This window comes from Emydura macquarii, unplaced genomic scaffold, assembly GCF_026122565.2.
Source record: "Emydura macquarii macquarii isolate MOO-44397 ecotype Brisbane River unplaced genomic scaffold, CSIRO-AGI_Emac_v2 contig_499, whole genome shotgun sequence".
In the NCBI taxonomy this organism is placed as follows: Eukaryota; Metazoa; Chordata; order Testudines; family Chelidae; genus Emydura; species Emydura macquarii.
Window position 1 is genome coordinate 8,018,083 of NW_027130636.1, and position 23,222 is coordinate 8,041,304.

General features: G+C 42.2%; 1 protein-coding gene across 6 annotated transcripts in view; it reads left to right on the forward strand.

Moving 5' to 3' along the window:
• Positions 1–474: 474 nt before the first annotated feature.
• YEATS2 (YEATS domain containing 2) overlaps positions 475–23,222 on the forward strand; it is an 89,214-nt gene continuing 66,466 nt past the window's right edge. For all 6 annotated transcript variants that reach the window (XR_010918152.1, XR_010918153.1, XM_067538882.1 and 3 more), the window contains exons 1-11: positions 475–558; positions 1,106–1,381; positions 2,848–2,965; positions 7,897–7,994; positions 8,100–8,192; positions 11,091–11,333; positions 14,054–14,169; positions 15,492–15,653; positions 17,930–18,041; positions 21,050–21,094; positions 22,673–22,859. Coding sequence is in view for 4 of the 6 variants with exons in the window: in XM_067538882.1 (XP_067394983.1) it covers positions 2,866–2,965; positions 7,897–7,994; positions 8,100–8,192; positions 11,091–11,333; positions 14,054–14,169; positions 15,492–15,653; positions 17,930–18,041; positions 21,050–21,094; positions 22,673–22,859 (1,156 nt within the window). In the remaining 2 variants the exon portion in view is untranslated. The remainder of the gene's footprint in view (positions 559–1,105; positions 1,382–2,847; positions 2,966–7,896; positions 7,995–8,099; positions 8,193–11,090; positions 11,334–14,053; positions 14,170–15,491; positions 15,654–17,929; positions 18,042–21,049; positions 21,095–22,672; positions 22,860–23,222) is intronic.

The window sequence follows — 23,222 nt, forward strand, 5'->3', positions numbered from 1 at the left end:
AAGATGTTTACTCCCCAGAAGGAGAAACTTTCCTGGGTCCCTTAAAAATCAGTCTCCTGGAGGTTCATGACGCTTTGCAACAAAGCTGCATCATCCCTTGCAGGACCCTGCCCCATAGAGACGGCGGCCCAGCCAACACCTACAGAGGCCACGGTCCGCCGGCGTCTCTCTGGGAGCTTCCTCCATTTTGCTCCCAGTTGAGCGGGCTTTTTCCTGCCCCGTGCAGCCCGGGGGTCTCCACTGGAGCTGCGGCCCAGCGAGGCAGGAGAGAGCCAGAGCCAGGGCCGGGCTCGGTGGCGGTCCCTCTGCCGCCGTGAGCGTGGGGCGGGGAGCGGTACACGCCCGGCCCAGGGAGGGAGGCCTCACATTTCGGAGCCCGCCGTCTGGCCCCTCCCCTCCGCCACTGTCCGCCTGCGCGGCTCCCGAGTCCCGCCCCTCGCGGTGACGGGCTCCGCGCAGCAGGGGCCGAGCCGAGCCGAGCAGGGCGCTGGACCGATGGCGGCTGCACGGGGTGGCCGGGGGCCGCGCTGAGCGCTCGGGGCCGAGCAGCGGAGCCCGGTAGGCGGCTGCGTGCGGCGGCGGGGCTGAGGCAGCAGGGCGAGGGGACGATGCGGGGGCCGCGGCATGGCTGAGGGGCAGTAGGTGCGGCCTGCCCGACCCCCGGTGCACGCCGGGCAGAGGCAATAGCCCCGGGGCCGCTGCGCGACACCAGGGGGCGCCCCACCTCCCGCCCGCCCTGGGCCTTGCGCTGCGCGGTGTGTGGCGCTGCCTGGGGGCCCCACCCGGACCCGGCTCCGGTTCCGGCTCCGTGGGGTGCGGGTGGGTCACTAACCGGGCAGGGAGGTTGCCGTGGGGGCAGCTTGGGGTTGTGCGAGCGCCGCCTCGGGACCCAATGTCCCCCGCCCGCCCAGCAGCCGGAGTGAATCGGGGCCAGACACAAAGGTGGCCCCGTTTGCCTCAGGAAGGGTGATGTGCGTGGCGGGGCCGCGGGAGGGTCGTGCTCTGTTTGCAAGCATCCAGGGGCACGGGGAGGGGAACCAAGTGGGCCATCGCGGTTTCTTGGCCTAATGATCAGCTAAGAATTTTTTTCCATTTCAAATGCAAGGTCTGGAAACTCGAAGGACACCAGGGCGACTTGGCTGGTGGCAGCGCAAATCCCACTTGAAAGCTGAGTCACTGAAAAAAGTCACTTTTATTCTGACTTGCTTTGAACTGTTTGTGTTAACGTCCGGTGAACTTCGGCCACAGAGTTCAGCTGTTCGAGATTCAGCACTCCATCCCTCAGAAAGGGCAGAGAGTTTAAAATCCACATTTGAGACCTCCCACACATTCCCTAGCAAAGGAAGGGGAAACCAGGCTCTGCCTTCCTGGTATTTCTGAGGTAAAAAAATAAAAGCACGTGCAAAATATTTATTGTAGCATGTGGCATAAATATGCAGCTAAGCTCAGCCATGTTTCTCAGCTGTAACTGATTATGATAAGGCATGCTTCCTTTTAGACCTAGTTACAATTGATGCAAGCATACATGTTGTCATTTCATTTTTTTTACTGTACATTATTGAAATGAGAAATGCAGAATCGTATGTTAAAGCAAATCCTTACGTAATTTCAGATCTCTAATAGCTTGTCTATGTGGGAGACTTCTCTAGTTATACTGGTATAACTCACACTAAACACTTATTCTGGAATAAGAATGGCTTTTTTTGGCTTAGTTTAAACCCCATCCGAAGCAACATAAGTGAAACTAGAAAAGGCCCTCTCATTCTGGAATAAAAGTATTAAATCCAAGAGTTATACTGTTATACCTAATGTGGTTTAAATTCACATCCTACCTCATACCTAAGGTTAAGATTTTGTCACAGATATTTTTAGTAAAAGTCAGGGACAGGCCATGAGCAATAAGCAAAAATTCACAGAAGCCATGACCTGTCCCTGAGTTTTAATAAAAATGCCCTGGGGGAGAGGAGAAAACAGATCTGCAGGGGCTTGCAAATGCTGCAGCCCCTCTGCTGCTCCTGTGGCAGGGGCTAATGGCTGCTGCTCCAGCCCTCCTGCTGGTCAGCTGTTCAGTGGGGGCCCTGTGGCTGACAGCTGCTCTAGAACTGCCTGTAAAACAGTTACATTTGCCCAGTTTGTTGATACCAAAGAATTAATCAACTTGCATTGAACAAATTACTAAATAATAGGTGATAAAGAAAGAGGATGACAATTGACATGCTGATGAGAATTCTAGTTTTACTAGAATTGGGTATTAATCAATTAATCCAGGCAAACTTGGATGTTCTCTAAACACTGAAGGAAGCACAGGCACTCCAGTGACAAAGGATTGGATGATTGAGAGGACTGGAAACAGGATTTGGAGTGTTCACTTCAATTAGTACCGAACATCCTTTTCTAGCTTGTGGGAGAAAAGCATGGAAAGTAAGCTCCGCTCTCCCTTGTAAAGATGTTCCCTCCAGGTAAGGGATGAGATAATCTTGCAGTGCTGTAGCTGTTCAGTGGCAAGATAGATAATTTCAGCTTGCTGGCCTGCCATCCCTGTATAATATTTACTTTAAAAATGTACCACTGCCTGTGTTTGTAGACAGAAACAAATCTGGAAGTGCACTCTTGGATTGTATATTAGTGCATAACAAAATCAGAATGGGAATGAAGTAGAGTTTTGAAACAACTGAGCAGTTTGATAAATCACAACTAGGAGCAATAAGGGAAACAGCCATTCAAAACATAGCCTTTCCTCTCTTACGAGTTGGAGGGCAGACTTCCCCTATTAAATCATGTGGCTGACCTGAAGTCAGTTTGAGTGTCAATATGGGTAATAACATGGATTCTTTTTTCTCCTCTCAGTGAAGCAGTCAAACTACCATGTCTGGAATCAAGAGAGTGATCGAGGAGAAGGATCCGGACTATGAAGAGATTTCAGTCACACATCCAAATAAACGTCACAAAGCAGTTGAACAGTCAGGTAGGAACTGTTTGTCATGGAATCTTATGGAAGATATAAACCATCTCCATGTACTGTGCCCTATGGAAAATTGCAGACAATGAGCTCTATTAGCTGAGCAGAAGAACTAGCATTACATTGGCATTTCAGTGACTACAGATGATAAGGAGGCAGATAATGAATGCACAGAATCTGGGAGAATTCTGTTGACCTAGTGCTGTCTATACGTCTCTCAAGGGTGTATATTTTTCACACCACTGAGTGATGTAGCTAGATTGACCTACATTATAGGTGTAGACGGGGCCTAAGTAAAGAAATTAGGCAGTGCTGACAGACGATGCATGGGCTCACAGGATGTAACTGGGTAGCAAACCAGAGCTGAGAAGAAAAGGCTGTTAGCCTGTGTTTAGAGGCCTGCCTCTTGCAGAAGGGGAGACAAATGGTCATAATTTTAGGTAGGTGAAGCAGATGAAGTGAAACTTGGAAAGGAGAAGCAGCATAGGAGAGAGAGGCTTGGGAGAAGGAGGAAGGCTGAGCTTCAGTTTGAATGTGCTGCTTGTCAGGTCTGGTCTACTTTGTTAAACTGGTGCAAACCTTTCTGTGGACAGCTGGAGTTAAGGGCACCCTTGAGATCACTGCAGCACAGTTTGCAGGCACAATATTTCCTCGATGGACTCAATCACCAATGTGGCTGAAGTCTCTTAACTTTCAGTTTCAGGGAGAGTAACTCTTACTATTTGAGGCTTTGCAAAAACTAGATAGTGCTATGTTGGGATTGCATTAATAGAAGACCATCCTGCCCTTTATATCCAAAGTTAAATTAACTTGACGTGTGGGTGCTTTACTGTGATATCAAGCACTTAGTGTCATGCTGGAAATTAAGGTGTTTGATTGGGTCTCTGGCTTCACAGTGAACTATTGTTCTATATTTGTACAGTGCCTAGCACACTGTGGTCCTGGGGTTCCTAGGCTCAATGGTAATGCAAATAATAATAGCAGAAGACCAGAACAGTAGAGCCCAGCCTTAGTCTCTTAAGAGATTATTTCAAGAGCAGTTTAAAGTTAAATGGGCACTAAATACTGGGGAGGCAAATTGCTCCTTTGTTACATAACCCTGTTTGTTACTTATCCCTATTTTGAAGCAACTTCAAAAAGATCTGAAGAGTTAGTTTGCTAACTGTTAGAGATTTGGCAAGATTACGGCCTCTAAAACAAACCTGTTGGTCATGATCTGCTTCTCTCCCAGACTCTGCTAATTCCTCATCTCCAGCAAGGTGTTAGAAGGGCTCCAAGCTATGGTATAACAATTCAGAGTATACATATTTTACCAAAACAATCTTAACCATGCCCTATAGTTGAGGCTAAGATTTAGTCATGGGTCTTTTTAGTAAAAGTCATGGACAGGTAATGGGCAATAAACAAAAATTTATGGCCTGTGACCTGTTCATGACTTCTACTATAAATACCCCTGACTAAACCTTAGCTGCTCCTGGGGGCACCATAGTTCTGGAGGGCCCCGGGGGCTAATGGCTGCCCCCTGTTCCAGTGGCATGGGCTGACTGCCCCTGGCTTCCTGCTGCTCCAAGGCTCATGGGGACCACTCTCCGAAAGCCGCAGGGGCAGTCTCTGGAGCCAACCATACCGGCCGCAGCAGCTGCAGAAGTCATGGAAGTTGCAGAAAGTCATAGAATCCGTGATTTCCATGACCTGCATGACAGACTCTCAGCCTTACCTATAGTTGACACCATGAGGGGAAAAATATGCCACAGATTTGGAAAAAGAGATGCTACTTTCTCTCTGTGGGTGTTAAAGAGAAATAACTAAAGGTGGTGTACCTCAGTGCTTCTTCATTCCCTCCTCCACCCAAATTAAGGAAAAAATATCAGTATAAATCTGTTGTGTATTAGAGAGTGGAGGAGGAGGAAGGGTGCAGAGAGGTCTCTTATGCCACATCTCAGGGAATTGTTTAAAGGTGACCAATTTTGGACAGGTATCCTGATTAGATCCAGACTGCCCTTGAACCTGCTAGTGACCCTTCTGGGTATTCCTGTGCAAAGGGATTATCCTTTGAAAAATTCTAAGGTTTTTTTTCCATCTCTTGATACCAGTGAGATGCTCTTCAGCTATGTGTTGTGGGGATGCCCTCTTGACAGTTTCTTTATTTAAAAGGGTCTGGGAACAGATTTCTCAGGGAAAAGCTTCTAGAGGGTACAAAATAGATCCTAGTGATTTCTCTACAGTTTAATTATCTTCAGGCCAGAATGGACCATTATGATTATCTAGCTCCCTCTAAGAATTTGAACAAAATAATTCTTCAAAAACTAAGGCCCCGTCTACATTAAGAAGGTTCATATTGGTGTTACTCTATCAATGCAGCCAACCCCAATATAGATGAGTTGCACCATTGCTAAGGCTGCAGTTCTGTCATGGAGGCCGCAGAAGTCACAGATTCTGCGATTTTCCACAACCTATGTGACTTCTGCAGCTGCGGGTGCAGCTGACCTCAGGGCTACTTGAGCAGCTGACCCTGCTGCTGGAGTAGTCCCAGGGACTGCCCTGGAGGCCGTCGGAAATTGATCCCCAGAGACCTTGGAGCAGGGGCCAACCATCGGCCCCCGGGGCATCCCAGAGCAGCAGCGCCCTGGAAGCAGCTAAGATTTAGTCAGGGGTTTTTATAATAAAAGTCATAAACAGGTCACGAGCCGTGAATTTTTGTTTACTGCCTGTGACCTGTCTGTGACTTTTACTAAAAATACCCCATCACTAAATCTTAGCCTTAACCATCACAAAGTAGGGCTTACACCAGTGCCTTTTTAAGTAACATACTGTAGCTAGCTGCCCCAAGGTAAGCCCCACTTTGGTTACATCTACACTAGGAGCTAGGAGTTCTCCTGCTTGTGTGCACAGTCTCATGTTGCTCTCATAGAGCTAGCGCAAGTATAAATAGCAGTTTAGCTGTTATAGCACAGGCAGTGCCAGTGGAAGCATGGCTCAGCTGTGCTGGGTACCCACCAGTTTCAGGTGAGTTTGTAATTGGTACGACTAAGCTACCCATACTACCGTGACTCTGGTGCTATTTATACTCTCACTTAGCTTGATGAAAGCTAGTGCAGGCATGTGCACATGAGCTGGGGAATCTCACTCCTAGCTCATAGTGTAGATGTAGCCTTTGTGCCAGTTTGCACACCTACATTAGGGGTTTGCATTACTGTCGCTTTATTGAAGTAGTGCAAATTTCCTTAAAGTAGACAGGTCCCAAGAGAACTGAAAAACTCAAATGCTTTCCTCCCTATCAGTGGTGCCCAACCTTATTACACAGGAGGGCAATATAAGCCTAAGCACAATCTTGTGTGGGCTAAAGGGATTCTACATGTTTTAATAAGATTTAAAGTCACCTGTATTAGTTTAAAATTTAAGTTCAGCTTGTTTCGTATGTATTTAGATAGGTTGTTTCTATGTACAATATTGTCTATTTAAAAACAAATATAGAAATCAGTGCATAAAACGTGTATCAGAATTATAGAAAACGGGGGAAAAACAGTAAAGAACACATAACCCTCTCCCTAATCTCAAATAAAGAATGCATTTTCTGAGTTATTGAGAAGTCTAGGGTTGTTTTTCAGCTAGCAGTTTATTGCAGTTTGGCTTAAAGTGAGAGATACTCATCTGAATTACAGCATGCAGATAGTCGTTTGTTAGGGGGTATCGCAGCTTTGCCTTATTCAGCTTCATAACTGAGAAAGTTTGTTCACAGATGTATGTGCTGCCAAAAATTGTTCACATTCACGCAGCAAATTTGCACAGATTTTGGAAATGATCATTGGGCAGCAGAGAGTAAAACTCTACCAGTTTCTTTTCATGAAATGTGTCCTTTAAATATGAGTTAAATTGAGGATCAGTCAGTTTCATTTGCAGAGAGGCAGGGACTTTATCCATTTTAGCCACAAAAGGGTTTTCAAACAGACTGATGTTGCTTGCATGTGACTTGAAGTTGGAAAATTTGGTCTCAAAAGTCTCATCGAAGAGATCTAGTAATTTTACCATTTGGTCAAATGGGACAGGAACGCTGACCTTTTTATCCTGACTGAGTCCTTCACAGGAAGGAAAATGAAATAGTGTTCCCCTCGCTGAGTGTTGTCACAGGAGTTTGTTTTGCTTGAAAGGCTTTCACATCTGAGTATAACAGGGAAGCAACCCTTTCTTTATCTTGCAATTTCAAATTGAGATAATTCAAATGACTTGTTAAATCTGTTAGGATTGCCAAATCTCATAACCACATTGGATCTAAGAGTAAATTTTTGGACTTTTCATTCATGAAAATACTGATTTCATTCTGCAGAGCAAAGAAATGTTGCGAGCACATTTCTGTGACTAAGCCAGCTTACTTCACCATACTATAGCACATCTTCCTATTCTGAATGAATTTCCTTAAGGAATGCGTGAAATGAGTGTTGATTCAACCCACATGCCGTAATCAAGTTTACTTCTCTTTCCCATCTGTAGATTTCCTTTTTGGTGTGGTGTTCTGCCCGCCTCATACTCTCTGTATTTCCATATTGTGTTTGTATATTGATGCATATATTTGTTGTATTCTAATGGCTATGTTGCAGTGTGTTTCATTTTTTTTCCCTTTGAATGTTTACTATTTTTCAGATATAGTAGTAAACTGTGTCTAGTGACGGGTCTCCCATTTCAGTGTTTACAAGGAAAAAAGCCAACTTTAAAAAGATAGTTTGTCTTTAAAAATATATATATGTTCTGGTGTAGACCAGAAATAAAAACAAATTGGCACTAAGTGCTGGAGATCCTTCCACTGTGTTGTGCTCAACTAGGTACCAAAACCATTTTTTCCCCTTCAACTTTTTTTTCCCCCATGTAGAAGCTTTAGGATTGAACTATAAATCCTTGCCTCTGAAGACTTCCCTTTTATTTTAATGTGCTTTTTTGAACAGCTCGAGATGCTGCTGTGCAGAAGATTGAGACAATTATTAAAGAGCAGTTTGCTGTTGAAATGAAGAATAAGGAACATGAGATTGAAGTCATAGATCAGGTATAAAGGTCTCTATCTTAAAAGGAGATAAGTTAGAGGATCAGGAAGTATTGAAAAGAGCTGCAGTTGCTGTACTTTATAACACAGTTTCTCTTCTTTTTATAGCGCCTGATTGAGGCAAGGAGGATGATGGATAAGCTTCGTGCCTGCATTGTGGCTAATTATTATGCTTCTGCTGGTCTCCTTAAAGTTGGAGAGGTAAAAATTTATTTTTGGAACAATAAGACTTGAGAATATTTGCACAATTAGGTTGCATAGTTCATTTGCAGTGTAGCTTTCCTGTTTTGCTTTTGCGGTACAATCATAAACGCTTGGAAGCTGAACTGCAAAACAAAAATGGAAACTGAGTTGCACACAATTTGTGCAGCCACTAAATAAGCTGCGGGGCATTCAGTGCAGGCAGATTTTAAATACACTGTTGAATTCTTTTGTGCCAAGAAATACTATTGCTCACCTCCCTGAAACATCGTCGCCACCCATGTTTTATTTTCGGAAACTTAGTGTCTTTTCTACAGTGCTCATCACCATTGTATCAATACACCTGACTTCACAAATATTAATGAATTTACCTGTGCAACACCCTCTGTAGTAGGACAGAATTATCCCATTTTACAGATGAGGAACTGAGGCAGCAGAAGGATTAAGTGATTTGTCCAAGGTCACACAGGGAGTTTGGCAGACTTGGGAACAGAAACCCAGGTCTCCTGAATCCCAGTCAATGCCTTAACCTCAAAACCATCCTTCTTTTCACACATGCAACCCACTGTATTTATGACTTCACAGAATGATACCTGCAGTGAACCAGGGAGTACCAAGGAGAAGTCACAGATGGGAGAAAATGAATTTAGAAACAGCTAGTTAAAACTTCCGTGCCATGTGCCCCTCTGATTTAGCAAGTGGGAGTATTCAGGACATGTGCCTGAGTTTAACTCAAGTTTTGTTTTTGACTTGCAGTTCACCTTTAAATTGCTAATGTTTGGATTGGGGGTAATGTTGTATCTGAGTTCTAATAAAGGATAGAACTGATGTGTCAAACTTCAGGAATGTGGATGGAAACCTTGGGTTTGCCTTACCTGCCTAGCGAATACCCTGATTCATGGATCTACCCAGCAGAGATTGCTTTTGTTACACTATTATCCTGTTAGCATTTCCAAAAGGCTTTTTAAAGTTTTATTTTAAAAATATTCCTTGCTTTTTGCCTCTTCGAACACATGTTGAACTGGTGTGGAGAGAGAATTTGGTGGTGAAAGAAGGAATGTTTTTTCTAGATTTCTGTGTTGGCTCTTCTGGAGGACTGAGCTATTTCTGATCTTCAAGTGCTCCCTCTAGCACCACATGGAAGCACGTGAAGTACTGCCAATCTGCTTTCTGTATCTGTTCTATCAGATGGAGAGTTTGTTTCCCCAATATTACCTGAGTCTGACATGCTTCATAAATGTTAAATTCACTTCAAAAAGTTGCTCTTACTCTTAAGAAGTCTTCACAAAAATACTGCTATTGCCCCAGTTTTTTTTCTATAGCTTCTGAGTTTGTGCTGGGTGCTGAAGATTATGCGTATTTCTGATTTAATTGGAGTTTCTCTCAAAGGGTTTAACTTGCGTGTTGGCTAGACCAAAGCTACTTTTATTTTATTTGTGAGTGTTATGAGGCTGATAGATTTTTGCCATCCATGCAGTGTTTTTAAAATGAGGATTAATACCAGTTTGTTTTTATAGGCAGCTGCCATAGTTTTGCTTTCACATCTAGTGAAGTGTGTCCATCTGTTGTAGTTTAATTTACTATTGTTCACTTTTTAAATAGCTATAAGCTTCCAGCAAATTGTGTTTACAACGCTCCTGATCTGCTATAATTTGAAAATAAAAATCAGATTTTCTGTGTGAAAAGTGTGAACTTACTGCAGTATTGCTGGGTTTTGAGGTTTATACTTAAATATGGTTTCAGTTATTTATAACTTTTTTCCTGAAAATTAGTAAGTAACCTGTTTGGTTAAAATGGGTTTTTGGTTTTTTGCTCCTTTGATGCACAGAGAAGGCCCAAAAGGTTTTTCATGGAATACTGTATGGATAACTGGAGAACTAGTAGGATTATTATGTCACAAGTACCAAGGAAGTCAAAGCCCAGGATTCAGGAGGGGAACAGATTGCCAATTAAAAAGTTTGTTTTAATTAACAAGTATTTAACTCAAATGCCTAACAAACAGTTGGGAGGAAAGAGCTTTATTAGCTATGGGATTTTGCAAAACCACTTAAGTGTTCCTTACTGCCCTTAAGCATTGTTGAAAATCCCATCCCCCAAAGATTCAAACCCCCATCCTCCTACGTCTTCTCAGTTCAGGGCTCAGAAGGCTCTTACTCCATTTCCCTGTCTCTGTCTCCTTGATGAGACCGATTTATATGCTTAAGGTTAAATGCAAGCAAGAAAAAACCTCTTTGGCCATCTTTATACATAATAATAAAAGCCAAAAGAGGGGTATAAATCCATTGTTATCCTTTGCAGGTTGCTTATAAAGGGACTCTGTTAAGGAGGGTAGATCTAAGATGAGATCTAGTATGCCTGGTTTGATTTGCAGGAATGAGCAAGCACGTGACTTTTGACCCTCTACTTACCTTATACAGGCAGGGCTGTGATGCATGCAGCCTGTCTCTTAGCCCTTTTGCAAAATGCCAGTTGTATCAAGAATAAGAATCTAATGCATTTAAATACCCTGCCTGCCCACAGGAATTGAGCAGCATATACAGTGTGACATTATCGCCTGTGTTATGAGAAAGTATGTGCCTGCAAGCCTATAGAAGCTAGTCTTGGTTTAATGTCATCCTGCAAAGTAGTCTGGGTATGTTGCAGTGCTCAGTTCAGGGACCAGATAGATTTCTGGGACCAACATAGCTGTATTGCTGGAGTAGGTAATTTTGGCCCTCTTTCCTTGAGCAGTCATAAGTTTTTCAATCTCTGTGGTGCTTGCTATACCTGCGAGCCTGCTGATAAACTATTGGTTCTTTGTTTCTGTATGCTGATACTCCGCTCTTCATTTTCTGGCAAAGCCCCAGTTTTATCTGAGCTGGAAAAAATAATGGATCTGCCTGGACTTTATTGTTGCAGGGAGCCAAGACATGTGACTCTATGGTTTTTAATCATCCTTCAATCAAGAAGTTCTTGGAATCGCCATCCAGATCATCATCTCCGGCTAACCATGGATCAGAAACTCCATCTGCTAACCATTCAGAAAGTGACTCATTATCTCAGCACAATGACTTCCTCCTGGACAAAGACAATGGCAATCTGGACATGGAAGAGCGATTGACAAACAGCCTGGATCAGAGACCAAGCCAAAATACCAGACGGGTAACATGAATCTTGAGAAGTGGTGTTGACATGTAAAGGGGGTGGGAGGAAGGACAGAAGGTGTGTGAGATTACAGAATGTTCTTCCCAATTACCTGGGAGGCTGGGCCAGCATCGGGGGTGGGGAGGAGGGAGGTTGAGATGATTGGGGGAATCCTCCGCCCTGCTCTCTGGGCATATGTCTACATTGCAATAAAAACCTGTGGCTGGCTTGGGTCAGCTGACTCTGATTGGCAGGCCTTGGGCTGCAGAGTTATAAAATTGCCCTGTAGATGCTTGTGCTGGAGGCCGGGCTCTGAGACCCCAGATCTCGGAATTCAACCTCCAACCTGAACTTCTACATTGCAATTGTATAAACCTGTAGCTTGAGCCTTGTGAGCCCATGTCAGCTGATCCAAGCTCTGAGACTCAGCACCAAAGGTTTTTCATCACGGTGTAGACATACCCTGAGAGTCCTCCTATGCCCCACCAGCAACTTGTTCTGCTGCCCTCAGCTGATCTTGGAGACTCACTGAAGATGTGTCTTCAGAATTAACTCAAGTTAACTTCTCTTGAGTTAGCCTAGCTGAAGTGAGAGTGGTCACGCTGTGAAATAACACTCAAGCTGCATAGATTGATCAGGTTGGCAACTAATCAGTTGTACTAACTGGAGCTGTGGCCTGTCCCCCTTAACAGACCAGCTAGTTTGATTTAAAAGCACCACCACACTCAAGCTAAGAGTTTTGTTTGTGAATGGAACTCAAGTTAGGGGCAACACTTGAATTAACCATGCAGTGAAGAGAAGCCTTGAGAGGGAGGTGGAAGTTTGTGGCTTCCAGATGTGTGGTATCCAAGTGAGCATCCAATTGTCTCTCCAGTTGGCTTTTTGCTGGCATGTTGCTGGGACTCTTATCCTTTGGGATGTGTCTGTCAGTGGTGCAGCTGCCTGGTTTCTAGTTGCTACGGGAATTGCATCACTTACAGCAATTGTGAAGACATCATCTACTGTATCTAGGTTTTGGCCTGCTCAACACGTCTTCAGATAATATGGTGCTGACTGACAGTGGGTCTTCATTGATTAAATCATCCTGAAGGTGTTAAAGCAAACAGTCTTCTCCCTCAAAAAGGGAAGGAGAGAGAAAAAACTCCCTTTCCTCATGGTTACAAGCACCAACTGTTCCCCTGTTTTCAACGTGATCAATTGTCAGCACCCTTGCTTCAGAGGTACAGAAACTAATTAATTCCCTTGCTCCTGGAGTTAACAAATTGGACCTCTTCTCTGAACAGAAGCAAACGGTCCCGTCTCCAGAGAAACAGATTCCTCAAAAGCAGTCCCAATTAACTCCCTTTCTCCTGTGTAGGGTTCTTGTCTGTACCCAGCTGCTTCGCTGGGAAATTTTAGTTATCCTAAGTTGCTATCCATTTGTAACTAGATTTCCCCCAGGAGTAATAGCTGGCAAAGAAACCTAGGAGTTTTGATTCCTGGTACCCCCTGGCCTAACCATTACACAGCATTGCCTCCTAGACCAGCGCACGATTGTTGAATAACATACAGACTAATAGAAATGATCCAGATCTGCCAAAGCATCCTGTAAAGAGTGTCTCCATTTCCAGCAGGAAAAAATCAGAACCTCTATTACAGCAGAACCTCTTTAATCCACACCAGTGATGGGCAGACACATTGAAGATAATTGAGTTCTGTAGTTTGGCGAGTATCCAACATGAAATAGAATAATGCCTACTGTAGGATGGACTAACATGCTGAGTGAGCGGGGAGGAAGACCAGCACCACTGATCAATTAGGAGGTCCCTGGCCCTGTTTTGGAGAGTTACTGGTTGCCAGAGAGTGGCCAGCTAACGACTGAGTGCCCCCAATTACCCTGCAGTAAGCCCATTACTTCCCACAAAAGGATCTCGCTGGTCTGTTCTCCAGTAAACTCAGCACAGAATCCCTTTTGATTGCAGACGTGGATTGTCAGGTTACTGAAGGCTCTACCATATTCTTAGTACAACAGTTTCAGCCAGTCAGAGTCTAGAAAAGTATCTCTAGTTCCCTTTCAAATGACACTGAAGCACATACTGGTCCTGTACCTGATTATAATCTTATCTTTCCATGTAGATTTGTCTTTCAGTTAATAAGAGATTGGTACAAGATCACATAGGTTGTTTGTATTATATTATATTATATTATTATTCTGTGGATTTACTGACTTTATCTAGAATGATGGTCATTAACAACATAGGACCAACATCTAACTGGGGTGGGGCCAAATTCTTCCACCAGATGCATGGCACTTCCATTGAAGTAATTGTAAGGGCCCTCTGAGTGTCAGAGGGCAGAATTGGTTCTCTAGAGATCAGGGCCAAGATTTTAAAAAGCAGCTAGTGATTTTTGGGTTCCCAACTTCAGACACCTGAAAGGGGCTTGCTTTTCAGTGTTTTCTGAAAATCAAGTATATTTAAGGTGTCTTGAGGTGGCCATCCAAATTAACTAATTGTTGTGGAAAATATTGTCCCACGCCAATTGTGTACGTCAGATAGCTGAAACTCAGTTTTGCCATGTGTTTATTTTCTGCATACATAAATTACTTGAAAATGGGCAGTGAGCGTGTCTGTTTCAGAATGATTTTTTATTGGTCTCTTGTTTTAATTGTGTGGGTGTCTTTTTAAACAGCAGCTCACTTTCTAGTACCAAAGAAATCAGTGTTTGCAAAGTTGATTTTTGTTCTTTTTGCCTGTCAGGACACTTCTGGCGTTACAAGTTCTCACAAAACAGGCCAGCGAAAGGCCAGTCTGTTAAATGATGAGACTTCACGGCTCTATGTGAAGAAAACAATCGTGGTCGGCAACGTCTCCAAGTTAGTATTATTAAATCAAGATTCCCACTGATACTTCTTCACATATTTCTTAAACAATGGTGCAAATCTGATCACTAAAACATGTTAATTTACAACTCAGTACTGCATTTTACAACATCTAGGAGGGCATACTTTGTGTAATTTTTTAGATAACTTGATTTTTATTAATTTAGGAAATATATATAATACTCATTACCTGTGTCAAGCTGCAGATGCAGCAGCAGTACATTAGGAATGGTAAGAACTAAATCACACACACAAACACGATAGCACTTATATTTTATTAAACTAAATCTTAAATGTTACATAAATGTTTTACATTTGCAATTGCAGCAGTCTCCTGAGTTGCCGGCTGACGCCTGTCCTTAAACTTTCTTTTTTAATTTTCAAATTTTATTAACTCTAACAGACAAGTCATCACAACACTAAACGTACGCTGTCCTTAAACTTCTACAACTAGCTCTTATCTTCCCACTCCCACTGTCATTTTTATTCAGAAACTGAAACAGAAACAGGTGGTGTTCTGTTTTTTCAACTCCCAGTCAATCTCTTAGCTTTGAGTGAATAATACCAAATGATGAAAATATTCTTCTATGCACAGAACAACAATCCTATTCAGCCTCTGTCTTTGCACATGTGACTTTAGTCTGCTGAGAAACAGAAACTGAAAGCCCAGAACTTTCATGAAGCAAGAGCTGGTAGTTAGGCTGGACAGACTAGAGCCATTAATTCATTTTATGAGACTGTAACTGTAGGTTTACCATGTTTGTGATGAGATTTATTTGTTACTTATTTTTTAAACGAAAGATAAATTTAGTATTTTATTGATGATTTAAAAAAAAAATCCAATTTAAATTAAAAAAAATCCAATTTTTATTTTTTTATTTAAAAAAAAAAAAAGTAATTGATTTTTATCCACCCTGTTATGAACGGGATTTGATAGATACATTTCTCTCACTGGTGAGGGGTTAAAATTATAGCCTCTTCATTAGGAAACAAGGATTAGATGGTGGAAATTTATGAAGAGCTAGTTCACACAAAGGCTAGCAAATATGTATTGATATACCAAGGAGTGCATTTAAAGCAAAGAGCATAAAAAGCCTTAAGAGCCATTCAGATTTGTTTCTGGAGGAGAGATAGGAAGGGTTTGGGGAAACGTTGGATGATGGGATTAAGATGATCCAAATGTACCCAGTAGGATAAACACAAATTAGCTTTTTACTGTTCCAAAATTATTGCCAAATTGTCCCAAAAAGAGGAGCAAAATCTTTTGCATATGTAAATTTTTGTTTGTTTGTTTTGTGTTTTACTTTTTCGTCCAGGTATATTCCTCCTGACAAGAGAGAGGAGAATGATCAGTCAACCCATAAATGGATGGTGTATGTACGAGGCTCTCGAAGAGAACCGAGCATAAATCATTTTGTCAAGAAAGTCTGGTTCTTCCTTCATCCCAGTTATAAACCTAACGATCTTGTGGAAGTCAGGTAATCAAGAATTACTTGGGTCTTTGAGCTTGTCAAGATTGAAGTACTGAAATTCTCAGAAAAAATAGCACCTTCTTTTTATGGCTCCATTGTTGGTATTTTAATTTAACTTCTTACTTGGCTTAACTGTAGCTAATTTTCTAGGTATTTGTCAGCACTTGCTAGTTATTATGCTGTAGTCTTGCAAAACACATACCAAGTTGTTTTAACAGTTTAAAGAGAGCCTTTGCTACGGGAGAGAAACTTGAAATGCTGTATTTCATGTTAGCAGTATGGATTTGTGTATCTGTTATTTTCATTACAAAATTTACATTGCAAGATTGGCTGCACGCCAGACATTTGTAGTTTAAACAGATGTTCTCTCCCACCCAGACAGTGTGAAAAGTCCATTTTTCTTTGCCAGAGTTGTTTTAGAAACCTCATTTGTTTAAAGATACTTGTATGTTTGAGGCATTTGAAGGCAAAAGCCCCTTACTTTCCATGCTCTCTCCTGTAGCAAGCTTATAGTCTGGGGTTTAACCTCCTGCTTTGAGGAATGACTACCATATCAGCATGGCTGTGTTGATACTGCAGAAACACATGGTGTCAAATGTAGCAACCTCACCATTCCCTCCCCAAAACCATTGTTGAAAACTATTGTCCCACTGAGGTCAACAGGGTAAACTATAGGACTTTTTCCCACAGTAGGTTTCCACTTCTCTTTCTGCTGCTAAGATATGGGCGTAAAACACTCAGACTGAGTAGGAAAGTAATTCCTTCGGGACCGATGGACATTGGCCTCAGTCCTTCTGCAGAACTTGTTCAAGCACATCTTAAAACACTGATGTGAAACAACTGTAGATGGCAGTTTTTTAAATGATCTATTCCTCCCTCTGCCCCTTCTGTCCATGTCTGGGAAAGAACTATCTGACACCTATTTTCCCTTTTTTCACACTCCCTTAGTGAGAATGGTGAGAAAATGAGGTTTGGGCAAATAATACATTCTGTTTGTTCCCTGCATTCCTTCCTTATTAATAAATTAACAACCTTCATTCCTATCCTTGATTTATGACTTGGAAATCTGCATACATGACCAGTATCCTTTAGATTGGATTGCTTCTGAGCAGTCAGAATTGAAGGATGTGGGGGCAGGGCTGGCTATCTGTCCCTAACTTCAATCCAGGCTGCTATAAACTCCTATAGTTTCTTCCTTTATCATAGTCTCTCTAACATCAATCCCTTCTCCTTTCCTACCTACAGAACCGTTGTCCGCACCTTGATAATCCCATGTCTAGATTAGAGCAGTTTGTCACTCTCTCTGCTTTATGTGGTTTTCCTTTCACAGGTCGCTAGGCTGATCTGGTAACATGAGAGCTCTCTCACGGAAAAGTGTCTGTGGAGGAAATAAAATGGTAGTCATTACGCGAACTGTGTCAGTGCCTTGTGCACATTTTGATTCCCTCACCTGTCGTAGCTGGCTGTCCTAAGCCCAAGCGCCTCTAGTACTGTTGTGGAGTCAGGTAGTTAGATCTAGTTCATCAAGGGAACAATCCCATTGGCTCTGTGGTGTTGGAGTGTGGGAGATCATATGTACGTTGAAAATATTGATTATTCATTAAAACTCCTTTCTGAATAACATCCTTTCCCAGAGTGTAAGAATGTGTCCTATCAGCCTTAAGAAAGGGAAAACATAAAGAGTACTTAGTTGCCTTCCAGAAGAAGGAAACCAAGAGGGAGACAGCATGTACCAGTCAGTTGCAAAATAGCCATTTTAGGAATTCAGCCCCAGAAAGGCATGCTGGGAAATACTTCCTATAAAAGGACAACCCTGCCCTGGCAAGACTAAGGGTCCAGAAGTATTTCAGGAAGGTGATGTTAAAAATGAGATTGCCTTGGTCTTGTCTACCACCACAATAATAATGTCTTTCATGACTAGATAGATTGTAGGAGGGAAAGACTGATAACTCTCCATTGGAAATTCAGCTTGCAACAGTGTCAGATTGTCACTAGTATAGACCCTCTGGCATCCTGCAGCCATTTATTAAGGAACTGACTCTACTACTTTCTCTTTTGGCACAATGTTCACCATTTTGTCATCATTTTCTTCTACCTTCCCCCATACACAATCAAGATATCTCTGCAACTGTCTGCACGGAACTCATGTTCTCTCTCTGGTGGAGAGTGGGGATTGAGGATAATTAGCAGTCAGTGAGGAAAACATTCTTTTATTTTAAGAAGAGATGAATATGGAAGTTGTAGTGCAAGTGTCTATAATGTGAATTTCTGTTTATTTCCAGAGAGCCCCCATTTCATCTGACCAGACGAGGCTGGGGAGAATTTCCTGTGAGGGTTCAGATTCACTTTAAGGACAGTCAGAACAAGAGGATCGATATCATACACAATCTGAAGGTACTTGAATAGAGTGGCTGGTACAGAGTGTAATATGTTCTCTTGCAGAATCTATGAAATATGCTGTGTTTGTGGCGTTCCTCTGTTGTTTTTGCCTATCACTGCCCTCTGACATCTGACTAGGAGATATATGAGATGGAGATGGAAAATGCAGCAAAGTAGGTGGCATCAGGCACATAAGAGGTAAAGTTCCATTGGAGGAATCTGATGTCTCAGCAGGTGGAATTGACTCTCTCCAGAGAAGCGAAGCATTTCATAGAATCATAGAATATTAGAGTTGGAAGGGACCTCAGGAGGTCATCTAGTCCAGCCCCCTGCTCAAAGCAGGACTAACCTCAGCTAAATCATCCCAGCCAGGGCTTTGTCAAGCTGCAGCTTAAAAACCTCTACAGATGGAGATTCCACCACCTCCCTAGGTAACCCATTCCAGTGCTTCACCACCCTCCCAGTGAAAAATTTTTTCCTAATATCCAACCTAGACCTCCCCCACTGTAACTTGAGACCATTGCTCCTTGTTCCGTCATCTGCCACCATTGAGAACAGCCTAGCTCCATCCTCTCTGGAACCCCCTTTCAGGTAGTTAAAGGCTGCTATCAAATCCCCCCATTCTTCTCTTTTGTAGACTAAACAAGCCTAGTTCCCTCAGCCTCCCCTCATAAGTCTTGTGCTCCAGCCCCCTAATCATTTTTGTTGCCCTCTGCTGGACTCTCTCCAACTTGTCCACATCCTTTTTGTAGTGGGGGGCCCAAACCTGGACACAATACTCCAAATGCAGCCTCACCAATGCTGAATAGAGGGGAATAATCACTTCCCTCAATCTGCTGGCAATGCTCCTACTAATGCTGCCCAATATGCTATTAGACTTCTTGGCAAGCATGGCACACTGCTGACTCATATCCAGCTTCTTATCCACTGAAACCCCCAAGTCCTTTTCTGCAGAACTGTTGCCTAGCTCGTCGGTCCTCAGTCTGTAGCTGTGCATGGGATTCTTCGGTCCTAAGTGGAGGACTCTGCACTGGTCCTTGTTGAACCTCATCAGATTTCTTTTGGCCCAATCCTCCAGTTTGTTTAGGTTCTTCTGTTTCATATCCCTACCTTCCAGGGTATCTACCACTCCCCCTAGCTGAGTGTCATCTGCAAACTTGCTGAGGGTGCTTTCTACCCTGTCCTCCAGATCATTAATGAAGATGTTGAACAAAACCGGCCCCAGCACTGACCCCTGGGGCACTCCACTTGTGACCGGCTGCCAGCTAGACATGGAGCCACTGATCACTACCCATTGAGCCAGATGATATAGCCAGCTCTCTATCCATTTTATAGTCCATTCATCCAACCTATCCTTCTTTAACTTTAACATTTAGCTGCTCTCTCCTTTGATTTTGGATTTTAATCATCTCATCAATTTTAACTTGACAGGCTTTTAGTGGTGGCATCTTTCTCTACATGAGGAGTGGTTGTTGTATTTATTATTCCCTTCCCAGGGTCTGACCTGCAGCTACTGGTGATCTGCAGCCTGACAACTAGATTTATCCTGTTACTGGAAGGGCAGGGAGAGGAAAGGCCCAGAACCCTTGTTCGTTTCTTATGGGCCTGGCTCTTTCAAAGGCTCTGAGTGTCCACTATTTCCCTTCATGAGTTCAGAGCATTTATAAGTGCACAGCATGTTTGACAATTACTTTTCTGTTCTTTTTAATTATTTGAGCCCGACCCCAGGAGAATTCACTTATTTGTCCTTCCTTTTTCACTATTCTGAGTTTTCCTCAGAACTTTGTCTCTGCACTATTATTAGTTTGGCTTGGGTCCTGTCTATGTTAAGGAAAGTATCACCGGTTTAACTACATTGGTCCAGACTCCTCAGTTAGACATTAGGGCTGGTTGAAAACTTTCAAAATTTGTTTTTTTGGCTGAAATCCTGGGATACTGAAATAATCCGATTCTGAATGGCCACTGCTATGCCACATGGCCCCTTCTCCTCTGTGAGCAGGCTCCCCAGCTGCACTTCATCTCTATGGTGGATCCTGGCCATGTAACTTCTCTGATGCACCGCCTCCCTTATTTGAGAAGAGACTATGGTGCATTCTGGGGGATGTCATCTGTCTGGTGAGCCTGGCCTATAGAAGTGAATGGGAGCATGACGCACCCAAACTACAACTCCCTTGAGGCACCACAGTGGAATTTCAGAATAGAAATATTTCTGGTTTGTCCAAAATATTCTTGTTTTGATTTTTTCAACAACATTTCTTTGTCCACCCAGCTCTAGTAGACTTGTTGCACTGCTGAAAAGTGGAGTTTACGGTGATGCAGCTTAATCTGCTAAATGAACCAGTTAATTTGCATCAGTGTAAACTTTGCTTTGTGCCAGGACAGCGTGTCTGTGTTAGGAATTTGCACACTGGTACGTATGCCTTTAATGTAGATAGGATCTTAATCTGTTAGCATGAGTTCTTACAAAGTTTGTATGGCTCAGGCACTCTCTGCTACTAGGTTCTTCTGTCAGCTGGTCTCACAGTTTTCATTAATATTTCCTGTTCTTATCTACTGATGGAACACTGGGTAAGGTGACCTCATTCATTTATATGGCTTTACAATAAAACTAGCCAAGCAGTAACAAAAATTCCATTTGATGATGATGCTGCAAATAATTCATACTTTCATATTTATTTATTTATTTAGGTTCATGCAAAGAATAAAAAAGTCACTTGTCTAAGGCTAGAGGCACTTTTACCTTAAATTACAAAAACAAATAAAATTAAACTGCCTGCAGAATGCCAATCTCCTCCCCCCCCCCCCCCCACACACACCCACACACACCCCCACCACCCACACACACCCCTCTAGCTTTGGAAAATTTGATACATTACCTCTCTGCTACAGAACCACAGTTTATTTTAGTTAAGAGCTTGCTGCTTTGTTACTATTTCAGAAAATATTATCTGTAAACTTTAGCTAAAATATTAATATATTAAAATATGTTGTTATATATTTACTCATCTAATTGTTTTCCACAGTTGGACAGAACCTATACTGGCTTGCAGACACTTGGTGCAGAAACGGTGAGTTACTGAGTTGTAGAATGGAAACGTTTGCTTTTATATAAAATTTTTGATAAAAATTATATCCCAGAACACTTTGCAAAGTAAGAAATTCAGAGCTGGAATTGTACTGACTGTAGCCAAGTAAAATTGTACCATTGTTTAACCTTTTTTAATAAAAGCATGGAAACTCTTTAAAAATGGCTGTGTGAGAAGTAAAAATATCATACTTGTAGTGAACCCACAAAATCTGTTCTACCTTGTTACTCTGAACACCTTTTCCAGACCTAAGAAAAGCTCTGTGTAGCTCAAAAACTTCTCTCTTTCACCAACAGAAGTTGGTCCAATAAAAGATATTCCATCACCCACCTTATCTTTCTAATACCCTGCTATCAACATGGCTACAACAACACTGCAAACTACCTCTTCTTGTAACAGTAGATTAGCTTTGTATTACAACATGAAATGATAAAGCAGTTCTGGAAATGACTTGGCTTGACGCAGTGCCTATTCTCTTAAGTTATGATGTTTCATCTTCATTATTTTCCTGAGAAATGCATTCAGATTTTCCTAAGAGAAGCAAACTTTCCACATATATAGTGTGTATATTTGTTAAAAGGTCAGTTGAATGAGCTTAACATGAGACCAGAACACACACACAATCTAGCACACAAGTATATAAACGAATTACAAAAAGGAACGAATGCAGAGGTATTAGTCAAAATAGAGAATAGTGAAGCCAGTGGCCAGCAAATGAACCATCCTCTTGATTCACAGTGATTTTATGACATATTGAGTAATTACATTTCATATAGTACTTTTAGCCATAGTTGAGTAAACTCCTTCCTGTTGTGCTTAGTTGACTGTTTTCTGCAGTATAGAAGGCAATGTGATCTAGTGGTTAGAGATCAGGATTGTCGGAGTAAAGACCAGATTCTATTTTAAATTTGGGATAAGTCACTTAACTTCATAAACAATAGTCTTTCTCTAGTTTTGATTTTTTTTTCTCTATTTTACTAAATTGAAAGATTTTCTGTGTAGTTTCATGATCTCAGCTTTTCATTCAGTGAAGTAAATTTTAATATGGGCTGTCTCAAGATAGTGAGGAACGTTTCTGAAGAGTAAGCAAATGCTGTAGTATATGCTTCAAGGGATTTCCAAAACAAACCTACAAGGTTAACCCTTAATCCTGCATTGAGATCTGATAAGCACATACCCCTGCACCCGTGCAGAATCCCACTAACCTTAACGGGACATCATGCAGACTAGTTGTTCAGGCTCTGGTCTTTAGTTAGTGGGAACTTTGCCTGATAACGTTCACTGTTTAGAATTCTTTGCCGAGGTAGGTGTGTGCCATTTTATTGTGGATATTTAATATCACAAATCATTGTATTTTTCTAGGTTTTGTTGTAGGCTTGATACTGCAAGACATCTGACCATGCAGCTTCTTTTGAAAGTTGCATGTGCGGAGGGCTTGTAGGCTGTGGCCAAGTAGTATTAAAGTTTTTTAGATTCATTGTGGTATAGTAACTCATGATGTTTGGGTTGCCAGTTGCCGAGTGCATAGCTTGTCATAATCCTTTCACCTCTTTCTGAAAGGTAGTGGATGTTGAGCTGCATCGGCATTCTCTTGGAGAGGATTATGTCTTTTCCCAGTCTTCTGAATCTGACCTTTCTGATGTCCCCACATCTTTACCATTACCACTGAGTATACCAGCGCCAGTTAAAGCTTCTTCACCAATTAAACAATTGCTTGAGTCCATTCCAGATGCTTCTGTGGAAAAAGGTAAAACAAACTGGTATTTGTGTTTTCTGATTTTGTTTAAAATATGTGGTTATTACTGCTGCCGTGGATGTTACTTTTACTGGTTTTTTACTTACAAATTACCACACCCCTGCTTCAAGCTATGTTGAAATAGACCATCTGGGTGATACCTGGGTGCCAGGTGCATTGAGGAAGGAACAGGCTTGTGACAGAAATTGAATTCAGAGAAGTACTATTATCAAGAGTTCATTGAGTAGGCTGTTCTGCCAAACTCGGGAACAAAAAAACTTTTATGCAGTACGGTTGGAAAAGGTGATTTGGTGAATAATGCTTTCAGTTATGCTCTGTGCATTTCAGGTAACTTAGGTGATCTTCCCAAACCTG